The 21,427-nt window shown below is 55.9% G+C and overlaps 11 protein-coding genes across 11 annotated transcripts; 4 read left to right on the forward strand and 7 right to left on the reverse strand.

Moving 5' to 3' along the window:
* Nucleotides 1-271: 271 nt before the first annotated feature.
* Nucleotides 272-1,354, reverse strand: BO95DRAFT_478940 (4'-phosphopantetheinyl transferase family protein; the record flags this gene model as incomplete). Its single annotated transcript, XM_025590069.1, has 1 exon — nt 272-1,354. One exon carries the CDS (start codon nt 1,352-1,354, stop codon nt 272-274), a length of 1,083 nt encoding a protein of 360 aa, XP_025446590.1.
* Nucleotides 1,355-1,790: 436 nt separating this feature from the next.
* On the forward strand, nt 1,791-2,875 carry BO95DRAFT_438804 (pyridoxal 5'-phosphate synthase glutaminase subunit PdxT). The gene is made up of 2 exons (XM_025585601.1): nt 1,791-2,085; nt 2,151-2,875. The coding sequence occupies exons 1-2, from the start codon at nt 1,832-1,834 to the stop codon at nt 2,707-2,709; spliced, it is 813 nt and encodes a 270-aa protein (XP_025446591.1). The 5' UTR covers nt 1,791-1,831; the 3' UTR covers nt 2,710-2,875.
* A 9-nt stretch (nt 2,876-2,884) lies between these two features.
* Nucleotides 2,885-3,668, reverse strand: BO95DRAFT_353236 (nuclear cap-binding protein subunit CBC2; the record flags this gene model as incomplete). The annotated part of the gene is made up of 5 exons (XM_025582174.1): nt 2,885-3,017; nt 3,074-3,265; nt 3,320-3,364; nt 3,430-3,524; nt 3,603-3,668. The coding sequence occupies 5 exons, from the start codon at nt 3,666-3,668 to the stop codon at nt 2,885-2,887; spliced, it is 531 nt and encodes a 176-aa protein (XP_025446592.1).
* Nucleotides 3,669-3,916: 248 nt separating this feature from the next.
* On the forward strand, nt 3,917-6,925 carry BO95DRAFT_405039 (uncharacterized protein). Its single transcript, XM_025583984.1, has 4 exons — nt 3,917-4,353; nt 4,403-6,514; nt 6,571-6,728; nt 6,780-6,925. Exons 1-4 carry the CDS (start codon nt 4,057-4,059, stop codon nt 6,835-6,837), a joined length of 2,625 nt encoding a protein of 874 aa, XP_025446593.1. The 5' UTR covers nt 3,917-4,056; the 3' UTR covers nt 6,838-6,925.
* Nucleotides 6,926-7,115: 190 nt separating this feature from the next.
* On the reverse strand, nt 7,116-7,595 carry BO95DRAFT_511057 (uncharacterized protein; the record flags this gene model as incomplete). Its single annotated transcript, XM_025591405.1, has 1 exon — nt 7,116-7,595. The coding sequence occupies one exon, from the start codon at nt 7,593-7,595 to the stop codon at nt 7,116-7,118; it is 480 nt and encodes a 159-aa protein (XP_025446594.1).
* Nucleotides 7,596-8,078: 483 nt separating this feature from the next.
* On the reverse strand, nt 8,079-9,615 carry BO95DRAFT_503203 (uncharacterized protein). Its single transcript, XM_025591081.1, has one exon. The coding sequence runs from the start codon at nt 9,312-9,314 to the stop codon at nt 8,394-8,396; it is 921 nt and encodes a 306-aa protein (XP_025446595.1). The 5' UTR covers nt 9,315-9,615; the 3' UTR covers nt 8,079-8,393.
* A 175-nt stretch (nt 9,616-9,790) lies between these two features.
* On the reverse strand, nt 9,791-10,514 carry pin1 (peptidylprolyl isomerase ESS1; the record flags this gene model as incomplete). The annotated part of the gene is made up of 3 exons (XM_025584823.1): nt 9,791-9,800; nt 9,852-9,968; nt 10,018-10,514. The coding sequence occupies 3 exons, from the start codon at nt 10,512-10,514 to the stop codon at nt 9,791-9,793; spliced, it is 624 nt and encodes a 207-aa protein (XP_025446596.1).
* A 491-nt stretch (nt 10,515-11,005) lies between these two features.
* BO95DRAFT_427993 (DNA-directed RNA polymerase II core subunit RPB9) lies at nt 11,006-11,432 on the forward strand (the record flags this gene model as incomplete). The annotated part of the gene is made up of 2 exons (XM_025584824.1): nt 11,006-11,085; nt 11,144-11,432. The coding sequence occupies 2 exons, from the start codon at nt 11,006-11,008 to the stop codon at nt 11,430-11,432; spliced, it is 369 nt and encodes a 122-aa protein (XP_025446597.1).
* A 405-nt stretch (nt 11,433-11,837) lies between these two features.
* On the reverse strand, nt 11,838-12,549 carry BO95DRAFT_511061 (mitochondrial 54S ribosomal protein uL14m). Its single transcript, XM_025591406.1, has 4 exons — nt 12,487-12,549; nt 12,337-12,421; nt 12,046-12,270; nt 11,838-11,990 (listed from the first exon to the last, which is right to left on the reverse strand). The coding sequence occupies exons 1-4, from the start codon at nt 12,499-12,501 to the stop codon at nt 11,920-11,922; spliced, it is 396 nt and encodes a 131-aa protein (XP_025446598.1). The 5' UTR covers nt 12,502-12,549; the 3' UTR covers nt 11,838-11,919.
* A 462-nt stretch (nt 12,550-13,011) lies between these two features.
* BO95DRAFT_470621 (putative carboxylesterase) lies at nt 13,012-17,885 on the forward strand. The gene is made up of 4 exons (XM_025589532.1): nt 13,012-13,432; nt 13,495-15,128; nt 15,949-17,287; nt 17,360-17,885. Exons 1-4 carry the CDS (start codon nt 13,322-13,324, stop codon nt 17,615-17,617), a joined length of 3,342 nt encoding a protein of 1,113 aa, XP_025446599.1. The 5' UTR covers nt 13,012-13,321; the 3' UTR covers nt 17,618-17,885.
* Nucleotides 17,886-18,166: 281 nt separating this feature from the next.
* mrh4 (ATP-dependent RNA helicase MRH4) lies at nt 18,167-20,360 on the reverse strand (the record flags this gene model as incomplete). Its single annotated transcript, XM_025585602.1, has 1 exon — nt 18,167-20,360. A coding segment is annotated over exon 1 (1,957 nt), but the record flags the coding sequence as incomplete, so codon positions are not given.
* Between the last annotated feature and the right edge of the window lie 1,067 nt (nt 20,361-21,427).

A 21,427-nucleotide genomic window follows, 5' to 3' on the forward strand; every position in this document is an offset into this window, starting at 1 on the left:
TGGCGGAGACAGACGAGGATACTGCTCGCCCAAGGGGGGTAGAAGATCCCTAGATACCGAGTGGTATTCAAGAAGCTTTGTATTCATAGACTGAGACCATCTTCCTTCTAGAGTGTATATACAATCACTATTGCTACTTGGGATTCGAGGTGTCTGGTTCTGAGATTGTACTGTGACCATTGCGCACAGCTTTGCTCAGGGGTGGCTGAAAGAAGCCAGCCTTCACTCCACTCAGTTACCACCATAAGGTCAAAATCGTGGACATCCGCAACTACTCCAAACACCGACATCTCCCCTCAGCACACGGCCTGACATCCCGTTCGATATCAATCTCCCGCAACGCCTCCCAGGTATCTTGCTGCCCAGCTTCCGCACCATGACTGCGCGCCCCAATCCCCGGCCCACTCGCCGCGGTAGCAATCAAATAATCCTTCTCAAACGCCACAATCTCCACACGCACATCTGCCGCCGGCTTCTTGTGTAATGTCGTCCGCACCCCGGTATACGGCTCCCCCACTTTGGTTTCCGGGTGTACCGGCTCCGGCGCGACGACGGCCCCAAACTCCAACTCCCTCAGCCAGGGCGCAAGTAACGCCTCCCCGGTCATCTTGATGTAGGCCTCCTTTAGGGCCCAGTACGCGTAGAAGACACGGTAGCTGTACTCGATGCTCTCGCTTATGGTGTCCTGGGCTGTGTTGGTGTTGTGGGCAGTGCCATTTGACCGCGGAGGGCGGAGCGTCTTGATCAGCCGGATCTCCTCGGGCGAGAACACCTCGGTGAAGATGTCGACGTAGCTGGTGAAGGTGTCGCGGGGATTGGCATTGTCTTTGCTTTTACCGGTGGAAAGGGAAGGCTGCCGCTCGTTCGTGCAGGTGATGTCGATCCCGACCTGCGGGACCTCGCCCTCGCCCTCGCCCTCGCCCTCGCCGTCGGCGGGTTCCGGGCAGGTGGTCCCCGCCAACGCGACGAGGGAGGCCTGGTGGCTGACGTTGAATTCGATGGTCGGGATCTTGCGGGAGGTGGTGAGGAGGGCGGCGCTGGGGATGAAGCACGGGCGGCGGTGCGGGGCCGGCGTGCGCGAGAGCGTGATCCGGTCCCAGGGGATGCGGCAGCTGCGGTGGATGAAGAGGTACTTGAGGAGGTTGGACGCTAGCGACATGTGCTTGTCTTTGAGGTGGTGGAAGCGGCGGATGGAGGCTTGGTCTTCCGGTTGCAGGGTGGTGATTAGCGGGAGGTTGGGGGTGGTTGGGTTGGCGGCTGTGTTCGTTGCGGTTAGTGGGCGGGTGTCGATGTACCATCTTGTTAGGGATTGGGGGTTCGGGTTTGATTGGGAGGTTGTGCTTGGGTTGGTCATTGTGATTTCGGGGGTGGTGATAGGGGGTGGAGGGTTGGAGGTTGCGTGTGGTGGTGGTTGTATAGATAGGCTGAGGCTGTCGGAGCGGGGTGGATGACTGGAGTAAACAGAGTTGCGATGGAGTTGGTCTAATGGATTATGCCGCGCGCGAAGGTGCCGCTGAGGTGCTGGATGTCTTCGGAGAAGAGCCTGAGTGCTGAGTTCTATTCAGAGCTTGCCAGGGTTAAGAAACCTGGATAATACGAAAACAGGATCGTGTCAGCTCAGCTCAATTCATGGAGATGGATTCAATCCTCACCTGCCCGATTGGGTATATCTTCCTGCGGGGAGAATCACGTGGTGATAAGAACGGTCCGATGGATGATCCGATTCCAACGGGCGGAACACATGGGGTTTCCCGCGGCGATCGGTCGATTGATTGACTCAAAGTGGCGCTCGACTTTCTACATACTACCACTTCTACAACACTATCCAACAATGAGCAACATCACCGTCGGTGTCCTTGCTTTGCAAGGCGCTTTCTACGAACATGTGCAATTGCTGAAGCAGGCCGCGACCACTGCCTCGGCCAACGACAATGTTTCCAAGGCACAATGGGAGTTCATCGAAGTCCGCACCCCGCAGGAATTGGCCCGGTGCGATGCGCTCGTTCTGCCCGGAGGCGAAAGCACCACAATGTCCCTCGTCGCGGCACGGTCCAATCTCCTGGAGCCTCTGAGGGACTTCGTCAAGTACGTTACTAGACCTGATTCATTTTGGCCCTCGACTAACATTTGCCTCTCTTTCTCCATGGTAGAGTCCACCGCAAGCCAACTTGGGGAACCTGCGCCGGCCTGATCCTACTCGCTGAGTCGGCGAACCGAACGAAGAAAGGCGGCCAGGAATTGATCGGAGGTCTGGATGTGCGCGTGAACAGAAACCACTTCGGCCGGCAAACAGAAAGCTTCCAGGCGCCACTGGATTTGCCCTTCTTGGGGCCTGACGAGCCCGCTTTCCCAGCCGTCTTTATTCGCGCCCCGGTTGTGGAGAAGCTTCTCCCACACCACGAGGGTATCCAGGTGGGTGAGGCCAAGCTAGATGACACCGTCGTGGCACCTTCTCGACACGCGGAGAGCGAGGCAGCCCTGGCCGCCATGGAGGACCATGTGCAGGTGCTGGCCACTCTGCCTGGAACAGCCGCCAAGATAGCCTGCGAGTTTGACCCAGAGAAGGAGACGGGTGACATCATCGCTGTCAAGCAAGGCAATGTCTTCGGGACCAGTTTCCACCCCGAGTTGACGGCGGATGCCAGAATCCACCTGTGGTGGTTGCGCCAGGTCGAAGAGTCGGTCCGGAAGAGAAACGAAAAGCACTGAGAGGATGCTTTGCATGAATGAAAATGCCATTGAGCATCGTTCTTGCCGCCGCATGGGGTATTGGGTACGAAAACTTCTTTGGACATGCCTTTCTTTACACCAAGCGATAGCGATAGAAAATAGATTGTACATAAACGCCGTATTTGCGCCAACCGGATGGAACCACTGTTGCTTTCTACCTACCTTTGCCGTAATCTTCTTCCTCGCGTCGTCGTTGGTCGTCTGCGTATGCCCGACCATAGCCACCGCGACCGGGGTCGTACTCTTCGCGGTATTCATCGCGAACCTGACCACCGGACTTTCCGCGACTGCCCAGATGTCAGTGCCATGCAAGAGGTTTTGATGGTTGAACCCATGATCATACCCGTATTGTCGGCCCTCCTCGAAACCGGGATCCAAATCCGTGCGGATGATTCTCTCATCGAGCTTGGTGCCTCCAATATACTTCAAGCAGTCCAAAGCATCCTGGTGCGTGTAGTATTCAACGAAACAGAATCCGCAAGGGGTCTTGGTGAACCGATCGAGCCCCATGACAAGACGTTTGATTTCTCCGCACCTAAAACTTGGTCAATGTCTGGTACGTGGTCGGCTGGGAGAGTGCGAAGCTGACTTTGCGAAAAGCTCATGGATCTGTTCTTCAGTGGTGTAGAAGGAACTGTGGCAGTCAGCACTAATTAATGGCGGGTCTGTGGAGGCGTAGTCCGGCTTTGAAGCACGTACAGGTTGCCGACATAAAGGGTCGTGGCATTCTTCAGATTGTCGGTGGGTTCTTCCTGCTTCTCGGGTTCGTCGTGACTGTACTTGCGTCTCTTGTTCTATACAAGTTGCGAAGGGGTTAATGATCGTGTCGTGTCCATTGCCTTGAACTGTTAATGGTTAGGGTGAAGCTATACCTTTCCCACATAGTAGGCACTGGGACGGTCCAGTCTCTCCACGGTGTGGTGCGATAACGTGCTCATTGTGTCGGAATGCGCCCACTGGAATACCCAAGAGAGTCCTGGTTGCAGTAAGAGAGAGTGTGAGAGTGTGAGATAAAATAGCACGTGGATGAGGGAAAAGGAAGACGGAGAAGGGGAAGTTTGGGGACGAGAAGCCGAGCTTCAACTGATGGAATGGGAAACTCTTGGCGCGCGTCTGCGGTGGATTTTTGCCCGGCCGCTGCTGGAGCTCAGTTAAACTTACCTTTGTTGCTGCTCCTCCCGCCCTACGCTATTGTCCCGCAACTTGGAATCTTCCCCTTCCCCATCTTCTTGTCACTTTCTCTCTCTCTTCTCTCACGATCACTTCTCCTGGCGGCATGGGTCTATAATTTACATCTTAATTGTGTGATCGAAACATCTTCAGACCATGCCCAAAGTCATCAGCTACACTCCGCCCTGGCTCTCGCGCCCTTCGCCAGGTGCTTCGATTTTCTCAAGCGCAGGGACCAAACACCCCGAAAACCTTCAACCACCTCAAGATCAGCAGTATGCGGGGCCCAAGCGCATTCAGGCCAAAAGAGGGAATGAACTTTTCACCGTGGTGAACAACCAGATCCGCTGGTCCGATCTCACTAGGGTCAAGGACGAATGGCAGCATCAAAGACGCCTAAAGAATGGAAGTTCGGAAACACGACCTGAGCATGAGAAGAGTGTGCATTACAAGGTAATACGGCTCGACGAGTGCAAAGTGGGCGATAGCTGATAGCGCCCAGGTCTTGTTAACCCCAGTTCACGAAAATATCCGTCAACTTGTTCCGTCTCCCAACGGCGCTTTCTTAGCTATCGTAGCCGACCACACCGTGTTCATCGCTGTCCTTCCAGACCCGTCGCATTTGGCTGGCACCGACACCCTTCCAATCCGCGTCAAGACCTACCAGCTCGGACCGACCACACATGTTATCCCCGAGTCTCCTGTTGTTTCCGCACTATGGCATCCATTGGGGGTTCACAGCAACCTGGCGGGCTGTCTGGTAACAGTCACCGCAGATGCTGCCGTCCGGGTGTGGGAGATCGACCGCAACAATCATTGGTCTTTTGATCGACCGACGCTGGCGGTGGACCTGCGGAAGTTGATTGATGGAACGTCATGCGACGAGGATTTCGCGCCCTCGGGATTCGGAAGAAACAAGGGTTTCTCGGCGGACTACATCGATATGGAAGTAGCCTCTGCTGCCTTTGGTGGCACCGGCGTTGCCAAGGAAGATGCCTGGGCTCCCATGACCCTTTGGATTGCGATGCGGCCGGGCGATCTGTACGCTTTGTGTCCTTTGCTCCCCACCAAGTGGAGAACGCCTTTGACGACCGTCCCGGCACTCACTACAGCTATTCTTCCAAAGCTCGCGAGCTTGCAAGAGGATCCTGCGGAGTTTGAAGACGAACTTGCGGCTTGCCGTCAACAGTATGACTGGCTCACCGAGATTGACACCCAGGAGCCGCTGCTCACTGATGTTGAGTCCGACTACGAAGTCCGTACACGCCCTGCAACCCCCAGCGCTATCCCGAGACTGCAGGGTCCCTTCCGTCTGGACACCGGTGATGAGATTGACGACCTTGATTTATGCGATATCCTTGTAGTCGCTGCCAGGGCTGACATCGACGCTCTCATGACGGGTGAGGAGATTGACCTAGCGCTGGAAGACGACGGGGAGGACAAATTGTCGGCTACCGTGATTTGCTTGTCGAGTGGAAGTGGCAGGATCTATATCTGCCTGGAGCTTGATGGCGTTGAAGGGCAGTGGCTCCCCAAGAGCCGGCAAAATGTTTTCCGCACGCCAGTATCCGATCCATGCGACCTACTCTTGGTGGAATCGTTGGATACCGTGAAGGCACAGGCGGGCCACTGGCCGACATTCACCAAGGATGTCTATTCCCGCTACAACTTCTTTGTCACTACGGCGACCAATGTTACTTTCTTTTCCCTTGGTTCCTGGGTGCAGAGATTGGAAGCCGAACTGCAGTCGGAAGACACCAGTGGAAGTGCGTTCCGCCTGCAAGTTCTGTGTGAAGGCACAGCGTCTCTGCGAGAGCAGCTCATTGAAGTGGATGATAACGTTGGGGAGGACAAGGACCATGTTGCCCACCTGCCAGCCTCTTTGGTCTACTACGACTACGACCTGGGTTACCTACTTCTAACGTCCCGCGGCTCTGTTCCTTATGCCGCGATCCTGGACGCGCCGGAGGTCTCCTTACCTTCGATTGGCGAGTTGCAGATCTTCGACTCGCAAGAAGGACCTCGATCGCCTATACTCCCGCCTTGTCGCCCTCCCTACCAAGTGCCACCCATCTTCTATTCGGAATCACCCCTGGGTTCATTTGTGGAGAAACATGTTCCGCATCGCCAGCGCCAAGCCCTCAAGGAGCAAGTTCGCTTGTCGCCCGCGACCCTTGATCTAGTTGCTGCCGCCCATCGGATTCTGTCCGCGCACACGAACGCGCTAGAGAGAGCTGCTTCGGATCTGTTCCGCCGATGTGAACGTCTGCAGGGGGAGATGCGTGACCAACTGAAGCAATTGGCTGATGTTGCGGATAGGGTGCGGGGTGTTTCCAGTGAGCTTGGTGAGGACGGCAAGCGGATTGAAGGATCGCGGACCGGAGAGGCCCTTGATAAGAGACTTCAGGCCGCGAAGGACAGACAGACCGAGCTTGTGCAGAGATACGAGGCTCTTCGGAGTAAGCTCATGAAATCTGGCGGCAGACCTTTGAGCGACAAAGAGAAGGCATGGTTCCAGGAGGTGAAGAGACTCAGTGATTCATTCGGCGAAGCGACGGAGGACTCGCAACCGGGCCAGGAAAGTCGTCAAGCCATCGCTCAACGCCTCGAAACGGTAAGTGCTTCCTCCAAATATCGAATCTACCCCGAGCTAATTAAATCCTTTTGCAGGCCAAGGAACTTGCACGCGATATGCTTGCCGAAGCGAAGTCAGTTGCTGCTAGGCTTCCAGCTGTCGACGCCAGCAGCCCGGCTTCAGCGCAACCGACGATCCCATACCGACTTCAACGGACGAAGGTTGGGGAAGCGATGAGAATGGTGGAACGAGAGTGAGTTTCCAATTTAGGGTATCAAGACACGACATACTGATACAGTTACAGATCTGCGATCATCGACTCGATCACATCCCGGTTGGAACGACTCAACACCACTATCTGATTGCGGTTGCTTAGATGAAAACTTGGAGACTTAATCGTTGCTCTATACCTACTTCTTGATACTCGAGGATTTTCGAATTCACAAAAAGACATTCAATTTGTTTATTATATTATGAAACGGGGGCATTTCGCACCCCGCACAAATGTAGCAGAACCCAGACCTACCCTGACCCAAAGTTGCCGAGCTGAGTGCGTCGACTTCACCTACACTGGCACAAGACGTGCTGCTCCGACCTCAACGGCCCGAGCAACGAACATCCCACCCTGTTATTATTACCTCTAGTCAACATTGACATCCTCAAACCCATCCGCCGAAGGTGGCGGAGGCGGAGGAGGCGGCGGCGGCGGCGGCGGCGGGCCATTCCCACTGCCGCCATGCGGCCCACCTCGCCGCCGACAACCCCTCGACTTCACCCAGTCCGCATAGTCATACATGATCAGCCGGTTCCGCTCCCACACCCCGGAGGCGTAGGGCATGGTGCCCGGCCCCGTCCTGTTCAGGTTCTCGTACCCGTCCCCGTCGGCATCGCCATCGCTATCGGCGTCGGACTCCGACACCGCCCCGTCCGAGTAGACCTCCACCGGCTCCTCCTCGAGTCGCGCGCACTTGGCGCACGGCTCGTCGATGCTGCCGGTGTGTTCTACGACTACCCCGGGACATTTTTCGGTGGTTTCGGCGTTAGTGGCTTCGGTGCACCGGTGCATGGTCTCGTCGAGGACGCAGCCGCATCTGTAGGTGCGGATTGTGGAGGTGCACATTTTGCCTCTTTTGGGTAGGGGGATTGGGGGGGGCTCTTGTTGGGTCTGTGTGTTTGGTGGTTAGTGGGGAGAAGGGGGGTGAGGGTGAGGGGAGGTGTGGTGTGACTATTGGGTGAATGGGTAAGTGGGTGAGTTGAGGTTCTGTTGGTGTGTTGTGGTGGTTGGGGTGAGGTTGGTTTTATATTGTTTATGACGGGATGAGGGTTTGGGTGGTAGGGGGGAAAGACAATGGGTTTTGTTTTGGGGTCTTTGTCACGGGTTGGAGGTTCCATTGCCATTTTGAGGGGAGCTTGTAGGGTGGTGTCCTTTATTCGGAGGGTTGTGAATGGGTTGGGGTTTGGGGTTGGTGATAGGGGTGAGACTATGAGGTTGTCGAGAATCTCCGGTTGTTTTTGGACAGGTAGTTAGGGTTGGTGGTTCACGTGAGGAGTTTTTGGGGTCGGGGGTGGGGGGGTTGGAGATAGAGGTGGTGATTTGAACTAGATATGTACATGTAGGTAGGAGAGGATGTTAGTATTAAGTAGTATTATGGGAGTTTAGAGTATTTGGTTATTGTTTGAGGTTGAAGTTGGTGGATGGTGGATGGTGTTGGGTTGGGTTGTGTCCGGCCATTGTATGTTCCCGTGCTCTTTCCATGCTCTTTCTTTCCCCTGATGAACTCGACCACTATTACTTCTTTCTGTTCGATCTTCTTAGATAACCTTGAACATCCCAGTCAGTTCGGATACCTCTTCTCACTTCTCACCTCTTTCCCTCCCCTTGTTCCCAATGATCTCAGCCCACCAGCCTTGAACCCCCTTAACGCCCACAATTCAAATCATACCCCCCAAGCCCCCCCTCCTCCCAAACCACCTCCTCCTCCTCCCCCTCCTCCACCGCCCCCCTCACGGCCTCATACACCTCCCCAACAACGACCTCAAACGCCGGCATCCGCAGCAACGGAATCCGCCTCTCCCACCGCATCATGTCCCGCAGAAACACCGTCCCCCACCACCACTCCAGCTGCCGGCAGTCGAGCTCCCGCATCTCGCGCGCCTTCTCAGCGTCCTTGTCCCCGTTCCTGCCAGCTTCCCCCTGCCCAGCTTCCCCCGCTTCATTACTACCTGTACCGCCACCGCTCCTGAGAAGCACAATCGACCGCTCCACCGCCGCCACCGCCTCCCGATACCGCCGATAGTACGTCGTCAGGTACATGTCCAGCTGCGCCGTGTACCGCGCCGCGTACGCTGCGAACGCTGCCCGGTCGACGTGGAACCGCACCGCGGACCGCGGGATCTTGGCCGACGGCGCCAGCGTCGGGCTGCCTGGGATGTAGTCGCGGCGCCAGTTGAAGAGGCGGTCGATGGATTGGGTGTGCGTTATTAGGGTGGCGGGGTTGGGTTTGGGTGGGGGTGCTGTTGCTGTTGCTGTTGCTGCTGCTGTAGCTGTATCTGGTGATGGGGCTGGTTCGGCTGCTGGTGTTGTGGGGTTGATGGATGGATCGGTGCTGGAGCTGGGAAAGGCACCAGGGCACAGGGCTTTGTAGCGAGCGGCGAAGCAGGTTTCCACGTGGCGTTGGACGCATAGGCTGTTGTAGGCGAGTAGGTAGCAGTGGTCGATGAGTTTGCGGGTGGTCGGCGGCAGGATGGTCAACACCCAGGGCGGGGGCTGCAGGGCCCGGTGGTCCCAGTTTATGCAGCCGGGCGGTGGGTTCAGCGTGCGGGTGGAGAGGTAGGACATTTTTCTCTGGTGGTTGTGTTGTTTGCTTCTGGGGGTGATGTTTGGGGTGATGTTGACGGTTGGTTGGTTTCTGGATGAGGTGAGTGAGGTGGGTTGAAATGGTTGTTGGGTGGAGATGGTTTATGGTGAGGGTGAGGACAGATGGAGGAGGATGGAGACAGAGAGGTGGAGAGGAAGAGAGAGATCAGTCTCTGGAAATGTGTTCAGCTTCATGGCCCATTCGGTTCGAGTGAGTTATTCACAAATGTGGTGTGTTACTGGAAGTTATGGGAGAGCAGGAATCCTTGCCACAGGCAGCACAAGCCCTATCTTTCTCAGACCGTACTTCCTCCATGGCATCTATTAACGTCACCCGGACATTGTGTTACTGACTAGAATCAATACTAAATGCAATCGTCACTATGAATCTGAAGCGGCATCTGATGTTATAAGCAAGGTATGTTTTCATCCAACTATAAGAGCTAAACCCCAAGCCTTTACTGGACACTAGACACATCGTTAGTACACACCAACTACACTTCAACACACGAAGCATACCGTTCGATCAGATGAACGCCAGACGCGGTCTCAACAATACCGCTGACCTGTCCCGGCTGCAGCGCGAAGGCTGCGTCCTCGAACTCCTTCTGCATCTCCCCGCGTCCAAAGAATCCCCTAGAAACACATTAGCCCTGCGTCACACATCTCAAGAAAGTTCACATACAGATCACCCCGCTTGCGGGCGCTGCTGCAGTCCGACTCGGACATGGCGATGTCGCCCAAGGTAGCTTCGCCCGATTGGATGCGCTGCTCATGGCCGCGGAGGATCTCAATAGCCTCCTCTTTTGACCGAGTGATCTCGGCCTCCCGCCAGCTGCTGGGCCGTCGGCTATCCCGGTGCTTCACCAGAAGGTGGCTGCAACGGATCTTTCCCTCACCCTGGCCGATCCCGTTTCCTGCAGGCCCGCTGTGATAGTCGGCCATGTATAGCTTGAGCTTCTCGGTGTTCGTGTCGGCGGGGGGTTCCCATCGGGACTCCTTGGTGCTCGGGTTGAAGTAGTAAGGGAGGTTCTTGGAGTTGGAGTGGCGAACCTCCCACCCTGCTGGAAGACCGGTTTCTACCTGTAGTGGAAGATGGGGTGTTAGCAGTAAGCTTGGGAAACAATGACTGCAGAGGGTATAGATGGGTTGAGAGGAATGTGGACAGTGTGTGAATACCATTATGAATGTAGTGAACGTTTGTGTGTTGTGTCTCTAAGAGAAATTTATAGTTCTCTATGAGGTCTGATGTGCTGACAAAAAGAGGCTGAGAAGAAAAGCGGGGATAACTGAGATGTGTATAGACTTTGTTTCTTTCTGCAGGTCCGACTGCCTGCGGGACAAACTGCGGGGGAAGACAGACACCGAGAGGGACCCCCCAGCAAATAGTGCAAATAGTGCAAACAGCACAAACCGTGCCACCAACCTCCTCCACATGGCTGGCCACCTCACGCTGTTGTTGCTCCCGCTCCACCTCTTTCTTCTGACTTCCATCTCCCACTCATCTCTTATCTTCCGATACCTTAGCCCTCATCCAGTCTATTCAGCCACTGCTTCATTCTTTCACTCACAGCGTTTTACTTGCACTTCCGTTAAGACCACAAGAACGTCTCACTCCTTCTATCTTCCTCCAAACCACTACCGTCACTCACCGTCTTATCCATACGTCGAAAATGTCTGCAAGCCCAGCCTCCTCCGCTGGCGGCGAAACCAAGAGCGCCGACCAGATTCACTTTCGCTTCTGTCGCGAATGGTAGGCGCATCTCCTTCCATCTACCCCCACTTGACTCAATGCTGATGAGAATGTCTAGCTCCAACTTGCTGTACCCCAAGGAAGACCGCGTCAACAACCGCTTGATGTTCACATGCCGAACCTGCCATGTCGGCGAGCCCGCCACCTCCTACTGCGTCTACCAAAACAAACTCAACACCCAAGTCGGCGACACTGCTGGTGTCACCACAGATGTGGGATCCGATCCTACGGTTTGTCTCCCGGGTTTCTGTGATCACTGCGGGGAAGAGATTACCTGCTTTGTCTGCGAGTCATCGTCGGAGGAGTCATGGTCGGAAGAGGACTATGATGACTTCATGATGAACTGAGACCGGACTCGGTTCCCGTTCAAACGGCCACCTTCACATAACCTTGGGATTCTGTGGCTAACCCACACCTTTTTCTTGATATTAGCTTCCCCGGTCCAACAAGCTCTGCCCGAGCTGCGGTGAAGCCGAAGCAGTCTTCTTCCAGTCGCAACAGCGATCTGCGGAAACCGGAATGGTGAGGCCTTCTGCCTGCAATCTCCCCATCTCGAACATGCTGCTGACGTTTTGTTTGTCTTTTCTCTTCTCAGAAACTGTACTATGTGTGCTGCGCGTGCGGCAATGTCTTCATGTAATCTTGGAGTTTTGTGTCTATTTCTGACGACCTGATACCCGATGTTGGTCTCTTTTCTTGCTATTTGCTGTGGAGTTATGGCGATGCTTGGGGAACAAAAAAGCCGCGAAGATCTTAATAGAAAGAGATGCAAACCGTTTATTGGTACAAGCTATTCAAAGTGAAAAACAACAATTCGCTTTCGGGAGGTATAATTTATACATGCATGGGCGCCAATGACAAAATCTTCGACCACTGTCTTCCTCGTAATTCCGTAGCCACGACGCCTGTAGGGTGTATTAGTCTTGAGCCGTGTTATGTGACTGATGGGTCCGGACTGACCGTTCATTCTGGTTCCGATGGGCTCGCCAGCCTTGTTGATCAGGACACATGCGTTGTCATCGAAGCGGACGATCGAACCATCGGGGCGCTGCATTTCCTTTCTGGCGCGGACGACGACGGCGTGACGAATATCACCACGACGGACCTTGTTCGCGATACCGGAATTTCCTGTCGAGTCGGAGCCGAAGTTACGCTGCTTCTGAACGACCACGACGATGCGGTCGCCTAAGATCGGGGAGAATACTTTGTTAGCGATACCTTCAGGAAAGGTCGGAGGTCGTAGAGACATACCAACAGTGGCGGGGCGCTTCTTCTTCAAGACCTGGACACACTCGACCACGGCGGCGCCCGAGTTGTCGATGCAGTTCAGCATCGTCTGCTCACCCGCGTCAGCAACCCGATCTCGGGGTCAGAATTGCCCAGAGATTTTTGTTTAAATACCTTAAGTTGAATCATTGTGACTGTAATGCCCTGAACTGGGGGGGGGGGAACAGTAGTTCGATGGGGGTGGTCAATCGGGTTTGGGCTGGACTGCCCGAAAGATTTCCCAGCCACAGCAGCAGCAAAGTCCCGGGCCGGCAGGTTTCGCCGATGACCGACCCCGGACTAGATTCACTAACTTAACATTAGTTAACTTACTGTACTGTAACTTACTGTGCCTGCACCACAGGCGCTTTGAAAGAAGGCGGCGGCGGCGGCGGCTGAATGTTGACTGAAAGACTGACTAGACTAGACTAGACTAGACTAGTCACTTCAAGGTTAGCCATAGTCTTACTAGGTAGTCATACATACTAAGTAAGTAAATTATGGACATCCGCTCATCGCATGGGCAACCAGCGCGGCATAATCTGTGTGTTCCTCCCAATTCACTCCCTCACTCACTTTAGTAACTACTAACTCACTCACCATCACACATCTTTCCACTCCACCACCACAATCACAATCCACCCCCCCCCCCCCCCCCCCCCCCCCGGCTCTTCTTACATGCGCGCTAACCTTCTGTCTAGCCCTGCTCGTTTCCTTTGTTCATCATGTCAATTCTCTTGGATTTCCTGTCCTTCACTCTCTAGTCTTTCCCCCCTTAATTATTAACCTTCTCATCCAATTGGCGCTTCCCCGTACCGAATCCATTTACTGTGATTCTTCTCCGACTTTCCGCCGCTTCCCCTTGACGCATTGACGCACTCTTTCGGATTCCACCTTCGACGTCCCCTTCCTTGACTCGAGCACCAAATTCCTTTCCTCACATGGGATTTGCCCTCCCTCGCAGAACATCATGCCGTCTTCGAAGGCGAGATCGAGTCCTTCCGCTGAGCGTCGCGACCGTCTGACTTTGGCAAGGCTGGCAAGTTATGATGATGTCGCAACCGATGCGCTCGTTGACCGTGTACGTCCACTGACCGGGGATGGCTGCTCCTGCACTGCTTGTTGACTGTAGTACGTTCTTAGGCCCACTTCTGGACGAATACTCGAAAGAATCGGACAAAATACATTCCTTTACGGCGGGTCAAGGACGATGAGATCGCGAACATCCTGCTCCACGACGTGATCGTGAAGAAGGATGTCCCAACCGCCGAGCGGAAATTTCTGGCCATGGACGGACTGAAGCGATTCATGGCGAAGCTGCCAAACGACCGCGAAAAGGAGTGGTTCACCCGACACTTACGCAAATATATCCAGATGTATCTGCCGGATTCGCCCTTCGAGGTCACCACGACGAATCGCTACCTGATCACCGAGCACGAGGCGGCCATCTGCGCCCGTAAGTTCATCAAGCAAGGTGAGGAGATCAAGTACCTCAGCGGCACCTTGGTGCCCATGACCCGGGAGGAGGAGCAGGACTTGGATCTGAAGAGGAAGGATTTTAGCATCGTGATGTCGAGCAGGAGGAAGACCCCGTCATTCTTCCTGGGCCCCGCGCGCTTCGCCAACCACGACTGTAATGCTAATGGTCGCTTGGTGACGAGAGGCATGGAGGGGATGCAGGTCGTCGCGATCCGGGACATTTATATTGGCGAGGAGATTACGGTCTCGTACGGCGAGGACTACTTTGGCATTGACAACTGCGAGTGCCTGTGCTTGACGTGTGAACGTGCCGTGCGGAATGGGTGGGCGCCTTCCGAGCCCAGCGACGAGCCTGCCTGTGCGGACACTGGCCTTCTCACCCCTCAGAAACGCAAATATGCCCCCGATACCGAATCCGAACCCTCGCCATCCTCCACCCCTCGCAAACGCACAAAATTCACCCGACAGAGTTCGAAGCTGCGATCGGAGCTGTTGCTTTCCGACGCCCCCGCATCCCCCGAGTCCGCGACTGGTCTGTCGTCTACGAACGCCGGTTCCTCAGCACCTAATACCAGGAGCCGGAAAGCTGAACTCAAAAGCGAAGCTCTCAGTGAGGTCTGCATCCAGAGTCCCAGCGCCACTGACTGCACGTCTCCTAGCTCGCTTGCCGGGGACGAATCTCACCACTCAGCGTCCACTGTCGCAACCTCCATTGGTGAATTTTCCGTCCAGATTAAAATCGAGGAGTCCACCGAGGCTTCGGTTCGAGATACGGTACTGATTGGCAAAGATGAGCTTGCCACCCCCGGTGCAAGTCAACCCGACGGAGAAAGGCATCTCGCGTCTCGTGAACATGATGCCCTATCAGATTTATCCGGGTCCTTGGAGCTAGACGAGAAGCTTGGAACTGTGGTCGAGAAACTAAACAAGGCGCGGAAGCGAGGTGTCGTTCCCTCTGTCGAGGTCGAGTCACAGCGGGCTCGAGTCCCCGGAGACTATACCAAGACCCCTAGGTTGCTCGCACAGGTTTACGATCGGTGGGTAGACTGCCGCACTTGTACGGCCTGGTTCGTCCAGCAAGATTCCTACCTGACCAGACGTGAATGTCGTCGATGCGAACGGCATTCGATGCTATATGGCTTCCAGTGGCCCAAAACTGACAAGGAGGGTCCCAACGACGACGAAGAACGGGTCATGGACCATCGGGTCATCCATCGATTCCTTTCCCCTGAAGAAGAAGCCCGTGTCTCCCGCAAGGATCGCGGTGTCAGTTTTGGCGTGACTCCGACCCCGGAACTGTCGGAGCCACGCACGGAGACAGACGAGAGCGAGGCGTGCGATGAGCGTCGCAGCACGCGAGCCAGCAGGCAGCGGACCCGAGCAATGCGGATGACCTACTAACGATGGCGATGTTTGAATAATAATTGGTTTGGGCGATTTTTGGGCACGGCGTTTGAGAACAACTGGAGCCATTCCCAGTGGAACCCAGGCGTTGGATGATGACGAGCATGAGCGGTTTGACACCTTTGACGGCTTTTGGCGGCTATTATCTATGGACATATTCGATACTTTTGATTTATTCCCTTTCTTCTGGATTTCCTCCCTTTACTTTACCTCTGGACCGGAGGGGCTTCACTGTACAGTGCTGGTCGGCGTTCCGCTTCTGATCTTAGTTGTATGCTTACAAGGCCTATCGCAACACCCAGGCCATCTGGGATTGGAATCGATGATCTTTTCCTGCAATTCGCCGGATATTCCCCCGCAGCGTCTTCAAATCATGCGTGTCTGCCTTCTCCTCCTTGCTTCCCCGCCAAACTCCTGCAACTCCGCATTTTCGCCATGACTGCATCGTGAGGGAGAATTCAATCGCACCAATGGTAGACAAGAAGTGCCACGCTTCCCCGGTTTTTCATGACACCTGACGAAGGATTTCTTTAATTGTTCCTGCACCGCATATGCAGGTCAATACAACTTCGGTCTCTTTCTACCCGATCCACGGTCGCTCATCATGGCCAAGATGTACTTAAAAGCCTCCTCTTTCTCCGACTACTGAGATGCCCGCTGTACGACCGTGTGACCAAAGCATGCCAACATGATTATGCGATCAATATCCCGCAGGGTCTTGTGCCTCCTAGCTCTGTTCGTGTCTGCGATCAACGCCTACGAGGCGCCTCTGGTGACTCTCGACTATGGAGTCTTCCAAGGCAGGTATGACGCGACTTATAACCTGTCCTATTTCCGGAAAATCCCCTTTGCAGCACCCCCAACGGGCGAAAATCGGTTTCGAGCTCCCCAAACCCCACTGAGCATTACAAATGGCACCTATGACAGTAATCAGGCCTTCGATATGTGCCCTCAGCGCACTGTCAATGGCTCGGAGGACTGTCTATACCTCGGACTCTACTCTCGGCCTTGGGAGGTCGCCTCTGCGAATCGGCCTGTGCTGGTGGTCTTCTACGGCGGCGCCTTCATCGAAGGTAGCGCATCCTTTACCCTGCCCCCGAGCGCCTATCCAACTCTCAACGTCAGCACCCTCAACGACTATATCGTGATCTATCCCAACTACCGCACCAATGCCTTTGGATTCCTCCCAGGCCAAGCGATCAAAGACTCGTCCACCTCCGACCTCAACCCGGGCCTGCTGGATCAACAGTATGTCCTCAAATGGGTCCAAAAGAACATCCACCACTTCGGCGGGAACCCGAACAACGTAACGATCTGGGGCCAGTCGGCCGGCGCGGGGTCCGTCGTCGCGCAGATCCTGGCGAACGGCCGCGGCAAGCAGCCTAAGCTCTTCAGCAAAGCCCTCGCCAGCTCGCCCTTCTGGCCCAAGACCTACGCCTATAACGCGCCCCAAGCCGAAGCCATCTACTCCCAGATGGTGAATCTGACCGGCTGCGGCAATTCCACAGTGAAAGATTCTCTGCGCTGCCTCAAGGCCGTCGACGTGCAGACCATCCGCGACGCCAGCCTCGTCATCGACGCCAGCCACACCTACACCACCAGCTCCTACACCTGGGCGCCCGTCATCGACGGCGAATTCCTGATCGACACCCTCAGCAAGGCCACCGCGCGCGGCACCCTCCCCACGGACTTCATCTGGGGCATGTACAACTCCCACGAGGGCGAGAACTTCGTCCCAGCCGGCCTGGGCTCGACCACCACCACATCCACGGGCTTCAACTCCTCGCTCGCCAGCTTCCAGTCCTGGGTCTCCGGGTTTGTCCCCGGCCTAACCTCCCACGAGATCAGCCTCCTCGAATCCCAGTACTACCCGCCGGTAGGCAGCACCGAGACGGTCGACGACTACAACACGACCCTCGTCCGCGCCGGCCTGATCTACCGAGACTTGGTCCTCGCCTGCCCGGCCTACTGGGTCGCCTCCGCCGCAGGGACCAACGGGTACCTCGGGGAATATACCATTTCGCCCGCCAAGCACGGCAGTGACACCGAGTGGGTGAGTCTACCCTTTTTGTTGGTTCCCCCCGAAAACTACATCCCAGATCCCTAATTTGTTTGTTGGCGGTAGTGGAACCAAGTAAACGCCATCCAACAATCCGACCCCCTCATCTACGACGGCTACGCCGGCGCCTTCGCCAGCTTCTTCCAGACAGGAAACCCCGACGCGCACAAATTGACGAATGCGTCGCAACCCGGCGTCCCGCTGCTCCGTACTACGGGCCAGGAGTTTGTGGTGGAGGTGGACGGGTTCGAGAATGTGAGGTTGGTCGAGCTGCCGAGACGGTGTGCGTTTTGGAGGGCGGTCGCGGGGAGGGTTCCTGTTTAGCCTGCTTGGGTATGCGTATACAGTTCCTGTTTGGGAGGAGGGGGAAGGAAAGATGGTGTGCGGGCTTCGGTTTGTGTGGGGTAAAAGTGATGTGTGTTTCTTTGTGGTGGGTTGGGTTCGATAGGTGTGGGTTGTGGAATGGGTATGTAAGGTCATGGGTCGTGGGTCATTCACGGTGGTGAGAGGGTTAGTACGCGAGTGAAGTGCGTGGAAGAGGTTCTCTATCTTAACGGCTGAGTGAGAAGAGTTGAGTGAGTACACAGTACAGAAGTCAGTGTTGAGTAGAAATCTATGAGAGACTATACATAAGGGTTATAATACATATCCTTTCCCCCGATCCCCAATCCCCGGATTGCAAAAAAAAAAAGGCCAGAAAAAAATGCAGGTCTAGTAGTGTATGATATCAATGAAACGTTTCCATGCCGAGAGAGATTAAATTGCCTGCGTCCCATTTTTGCTTTTAAGAGTCCACCTTTTCAGAAATAAAGAAACGCCGGAGTAGTCGTAAGGTACAGAGTTGTATCGGAGGGAGTTGATAAGAGAGATTATGCAGGTTTTTTTGGGGGGGGGGGCGGGTGAGGGAAAATGCAGGCGGCCTAGATCAAGGCCTGGCCCCGGAACATGGCCTCGCGGACCTCCTTGACGACATCCTTGCGGTCGTTCTTGCCGACCAGGACGACGGCGCGGCCGCGCTTGCCCATGCGGCCGAGGCGGCCCAGCCGGTGGATGAAGTCGATGGTGGTGCGGGGGACGTCGTACAGCACCACGGTCTTGACGGCGAGGGTGTCGACGCCGCGCGAGGCGATGTCCGTCGACACCAGGACCTGGACGTTCTCGAGGCGCTTCTCGGGCGGCTGGCCGGCGTACGGGTCGCCGCCGGCGTTCACGAAGGGGATGGAGCGGTCCTCGCGGCGGCGCTTCTTCTCGGTCTCCATCGCCTCCAGGACCTGGGCGGCGGTCATGGGCGGCGCCCAGTCAGTGAAGGGGGCCAGGATCTCGCGCTCCTTGCGGTCGGTGACGTCGCGGGTGAAGGCCTTGGCGTCGATGCCTTTGCTCTTCAGGAACTGCGCGACCTCGGTGGCGTCCTCGCGGCGGTTGACGAACACCAGGATGCGCTTGTCCTGCGAGCGGGCCTGGCCGGGCCCCAGGTCGTCGCCGCCGGAGTCGCCGGCCTTGCCGATGGACCAGATGATGTCGGCGCAGGCGAGCGAGCGGTTGCCGTTGTAGGGGGGTTTCTGGACGTCGATCACGCCCAGCTGGACGCGGCGCGGGATAGCGTGCAGGCTCGGGGTGGTCAGGCGCTTGATGTCGGGCCAACGCTTGCGCAGGGTGGCGTCCATGCCGCGCGGGATGGTGGCAGAGCAGAGGACGAGCTTGTGGAGGGAGGGGGTGGCCTTGCTGATGATCTCGTTGAGGATGGGCGAGAAGGACTTGTCCAGGAGACTGTCGGCCTCGTCGAGCACCATGTAGTTGACGCGGCTCAGCACGTACGGCTCCTTCTCCGCGATCGAGGCCAGCAGGTGCGGCGTCGTCACGATGATGTCGACCCCCTTCTCATTGAACAGGCCGTTCTTGATCCGCCGCGGCGTCAGGTTGGAGGCCAGCACCGCGGACCGGAACTTGACCGTGTGCGAGAAGGCCTTGAGCTTGTCGCCCACCTGGAAGGCCAGCTCGGAGGTCGGCACCAGGATCACCATGCGCGGCCGGGCCGCGTTGGATAGCGGGGGCTCTTCGGGCGCGATGTCGAACGCCCGGTTCTTCGTCTTCAGCTCCCGCTCCTTCTCGCGCTGCTTGGCCTCCTCCTCTTTCTTCTCGTGGGCCGCCTCGGCCGCCTCCAGGCGCTTGAAGTTGTCCAGCAGCGGGATCAGGTATGCCAGGGTCTTGCCGGAACCGGTCTCCGCGGCCAGGAGGTACTGTTCGTATTGGGGGTCGCTGCTCGGCGGCGCGCCCAGTGGCGGGAGCGGGTCCTTGAGGAGTTCGGGGATCGCAACCCGCTGGATCGGGGTGGGCATGAGATCCGTCAGCCCGGGGAGCGCCTGGGAAGAGATCGAGTGGTGGACGACCGAGATGAGCGGGAAATGATCAAAGCTGGTGATTTCGGCGATTCTCTCCTTGACCTTGGTGCGCTGGGCGTAGGACACCGGCGCCAATGCGGTTTGCATCTTCAAGGCCTTGTATAGAGGGCTCTCCGGTTTGCTACCCTTGTCTTTACCGCCATCCTTCCTGGGGTCTCTGTCTCCCCGGCTGGCCCCCCGGCTGTCCCTCGTCCGGGAGCGGGAGGCAAGCTCCTCCGGCACCTGGGTGATGTTCGTGCCGCCCCAGGGTCCCTTTCTCTCCCGCGACGCGCGAGGAGCTAGTGAGGTTCGAGACACGTTCGAGGACAGAGCATGGCGACTCTTCTTTCCGCGTCGTTCTGGTCTCCGTCCGATACCACGGATGGCCTGCCATCCGGTTAAGGGCGAAAGGGTGGAGGTAATGGAGGGTATGGTGGTTCGGGTTTGACAGAGCAGACATACTCTGGGCCGGAGTGGCAGAGATGAACGGCCAAGACGATTCATCCTGAGGGAGGGAGGGAGGGAGGAATTTGAGGAGACGCAGGAAAGAGGGAGGAGAGGAAGGGAAAGGGGAGAAAGAGAAAGAGAGAGAGAGAGAGAGAGAGAGAGAGAGGAAAAAGGGAAAGGTGAAGAGCACGAGTCGGTCGAATTGTCCCGAAGCTGCAAGAATGAGGATGGACGGAGAACTGCAGAACTGCAGCGGAGTAAGTTGGAACTGCAGTGAGTGAGTGGCGGAGAAGATTCAGCAGGCTCCGGCCGAATCGGGCAGGCGCTTGGACCAGGTCACTGATCCGAGCGCTAAGACTGGATTGGGACTAGGGCGATCGTGACAGGTTGTGCCCCAGGCCGCCAGGCCGCCAGGCCGCCAGGCAACCCAACTACGTAGTTGTTCTGCCAACTGGGCTGTGGCTGCTTTGCCTGGTCGAGTCCCTCAGCTGAAACTGAAACCCCACTCTTTCCACCTCCCATCAAGGCAAACCAAGGCTCGAGGCTTTATTGTGGAGTTGCCATAGAAACTGCCGTCACCGAACCAGACATCAACATCCCCCCTCCCCTGCTGCAGTCCCTGCAGTCCCGGCAGTCACGGCAGTCACTGCTTTCGCTTTTCCACTCTTTGCCCGTCCAACTTTCCAAGATCTCGAATTGGGTTGAGTTGAGTTGAGTTGAGTTGTGATCAACCAGCCCCGTCAATCAATCAGTCAATCAATCAATCGATCGGGATCTTGACTGCTGCTGCCCCGTGCCTACCTGGGTACCTACTTAAGTTATTATTTATCGGGCAAAACACGTTCCTCTTCATCTAAATTTCGTTGTGTTTTGATTTTCTCTCTTCGTTCTTCTTCTTGCTTCTACTTCCCACTTTCTACTTTCTACTTTCATCCCAGCGAGCAACCAAGTATTCACTGCCTTTCTTTCTGTCTTCCTCTCGTTGATTCGTTTGGTGGATTGGCCTGTGTTTTTCTTTCTCTTATCGCATCCCATCAGCCTTGGCTTGTTGATTGTTAAGTTACAGGTTACAGGTTACATTTTACAGTATACTTCTTACTACTTCCTTCGTTTGATCGCGAATCGCGACAAGACACTTGACTTGACGAATTGGCTGCAGTTGGTGACGCAACCTTATTCATTCCTCTTTTCTTCCATTACCACCATTTACCCATGTGCTGTGCAAACGCCTTTTTGAAGTAATCGCGACGCCATTGTTCTCCCTGCATTCCTGGATTTGCTGGCTGTTTCTTCTTGTCTTCGGCTTATC

The sequence above is a fragment of the Aspergillus brunneoviolaceus genome (assembly GCF_003184695.1).
Source record: "Aspergillus brunneoviolaceus CBS 621.78 unplaced genomic scaffold BO95scaffold_6, whole genome shotgun sequence".
NCBI lineage: Eukaryota > Fungi > Ascomycota > Eurotiomycetes > Eurotiales > Aspergillaceae > Aspergillus > Aspergillus brunneoviolaceus.

Bases quoted from the DNA above. Each gene is read 5' to 3' on its own strand.
- BO95DRAFT_405039 (XM_025583984.1), top strand. From the start codon at position 4,057: ATGCCCAAAGTCATCAGCTACACTCCGCCCTGGCTCTCGCGCCCTTCG. The intron at 4,354-4,402 runs GTAATACGGCTC...GATAGCGCCCAG, and splicing joins AGAAGAGTGTGCATTACAAG to GTCTTGTTAACCCCAGTTCA. The intron at 6,515-6,570 runs GTAAGTGCTTCC...ATCCTTTTGCAG, and splicing joins TCGCTCAACGCCTCGAAACG to GCCAAGGAACTTGCACGCGA.
- BO95DRAFT_438804 (XM_025585601.1), top strand. From the start codon at position 1,832: ATGAGCAACATCACCGTCGGTGTCCTTGCTTTGCAAGGCGCTTTCTAC. The intron at 2,086-2,150 runs GTACGTTACTAG...TCTCCATGGTAG, and splicing joins CCTCTGAGGGACTTCGTCAA to AGTCCACCGCAAGCCAACTT.
- BO95DRAFT_503203 (XM_025591081.1), bottom strand. From the start codon at position 9,314: ATGTCCTACCTCTCCACCCGCACGCTGAACCCACCGCCCGGCTGCATA.
- BO95DRAFT_470621 (XM_025589532.1), top strand. From the start codon at position 13,322: ATGCCGTCTTCGAAGGCGAGATCGAGTCCTTCCGCTGAGCGTCGCGAC. The intron at 13,433-13,494 runs GTACGTCCACTG...GTACGTTCTTAG, and splicing joins CCGATGCGCTCGTTGACCGT to GCCCACTTCTGGACGAATAC. The intron at 15,129-15,948 runs GTCGGAGCCACG...AATATCCCGCAG, and splicing joins GTGACTCCGACCCCGGAACT to GGTCTTGTGCCTCCTAGCTC.
- BO95DRAFT_511061 (XM_025591406.1), bottom strand. The intron at 12,271-12,336 runs GTATGTCTCTAC...CCCCGATCTTAG, and splicing joins GAAGCGCCCCGCCACTGTTG to GCGACCGCATCGTCGTGGTC. The intron at 11,991-12,045 runs GTCAGTCCGGAC...TACACCCTACAG, and splicing joins CATCGGAACCAGAATGAACG to GCGTCGTGGCTACGGAATTA.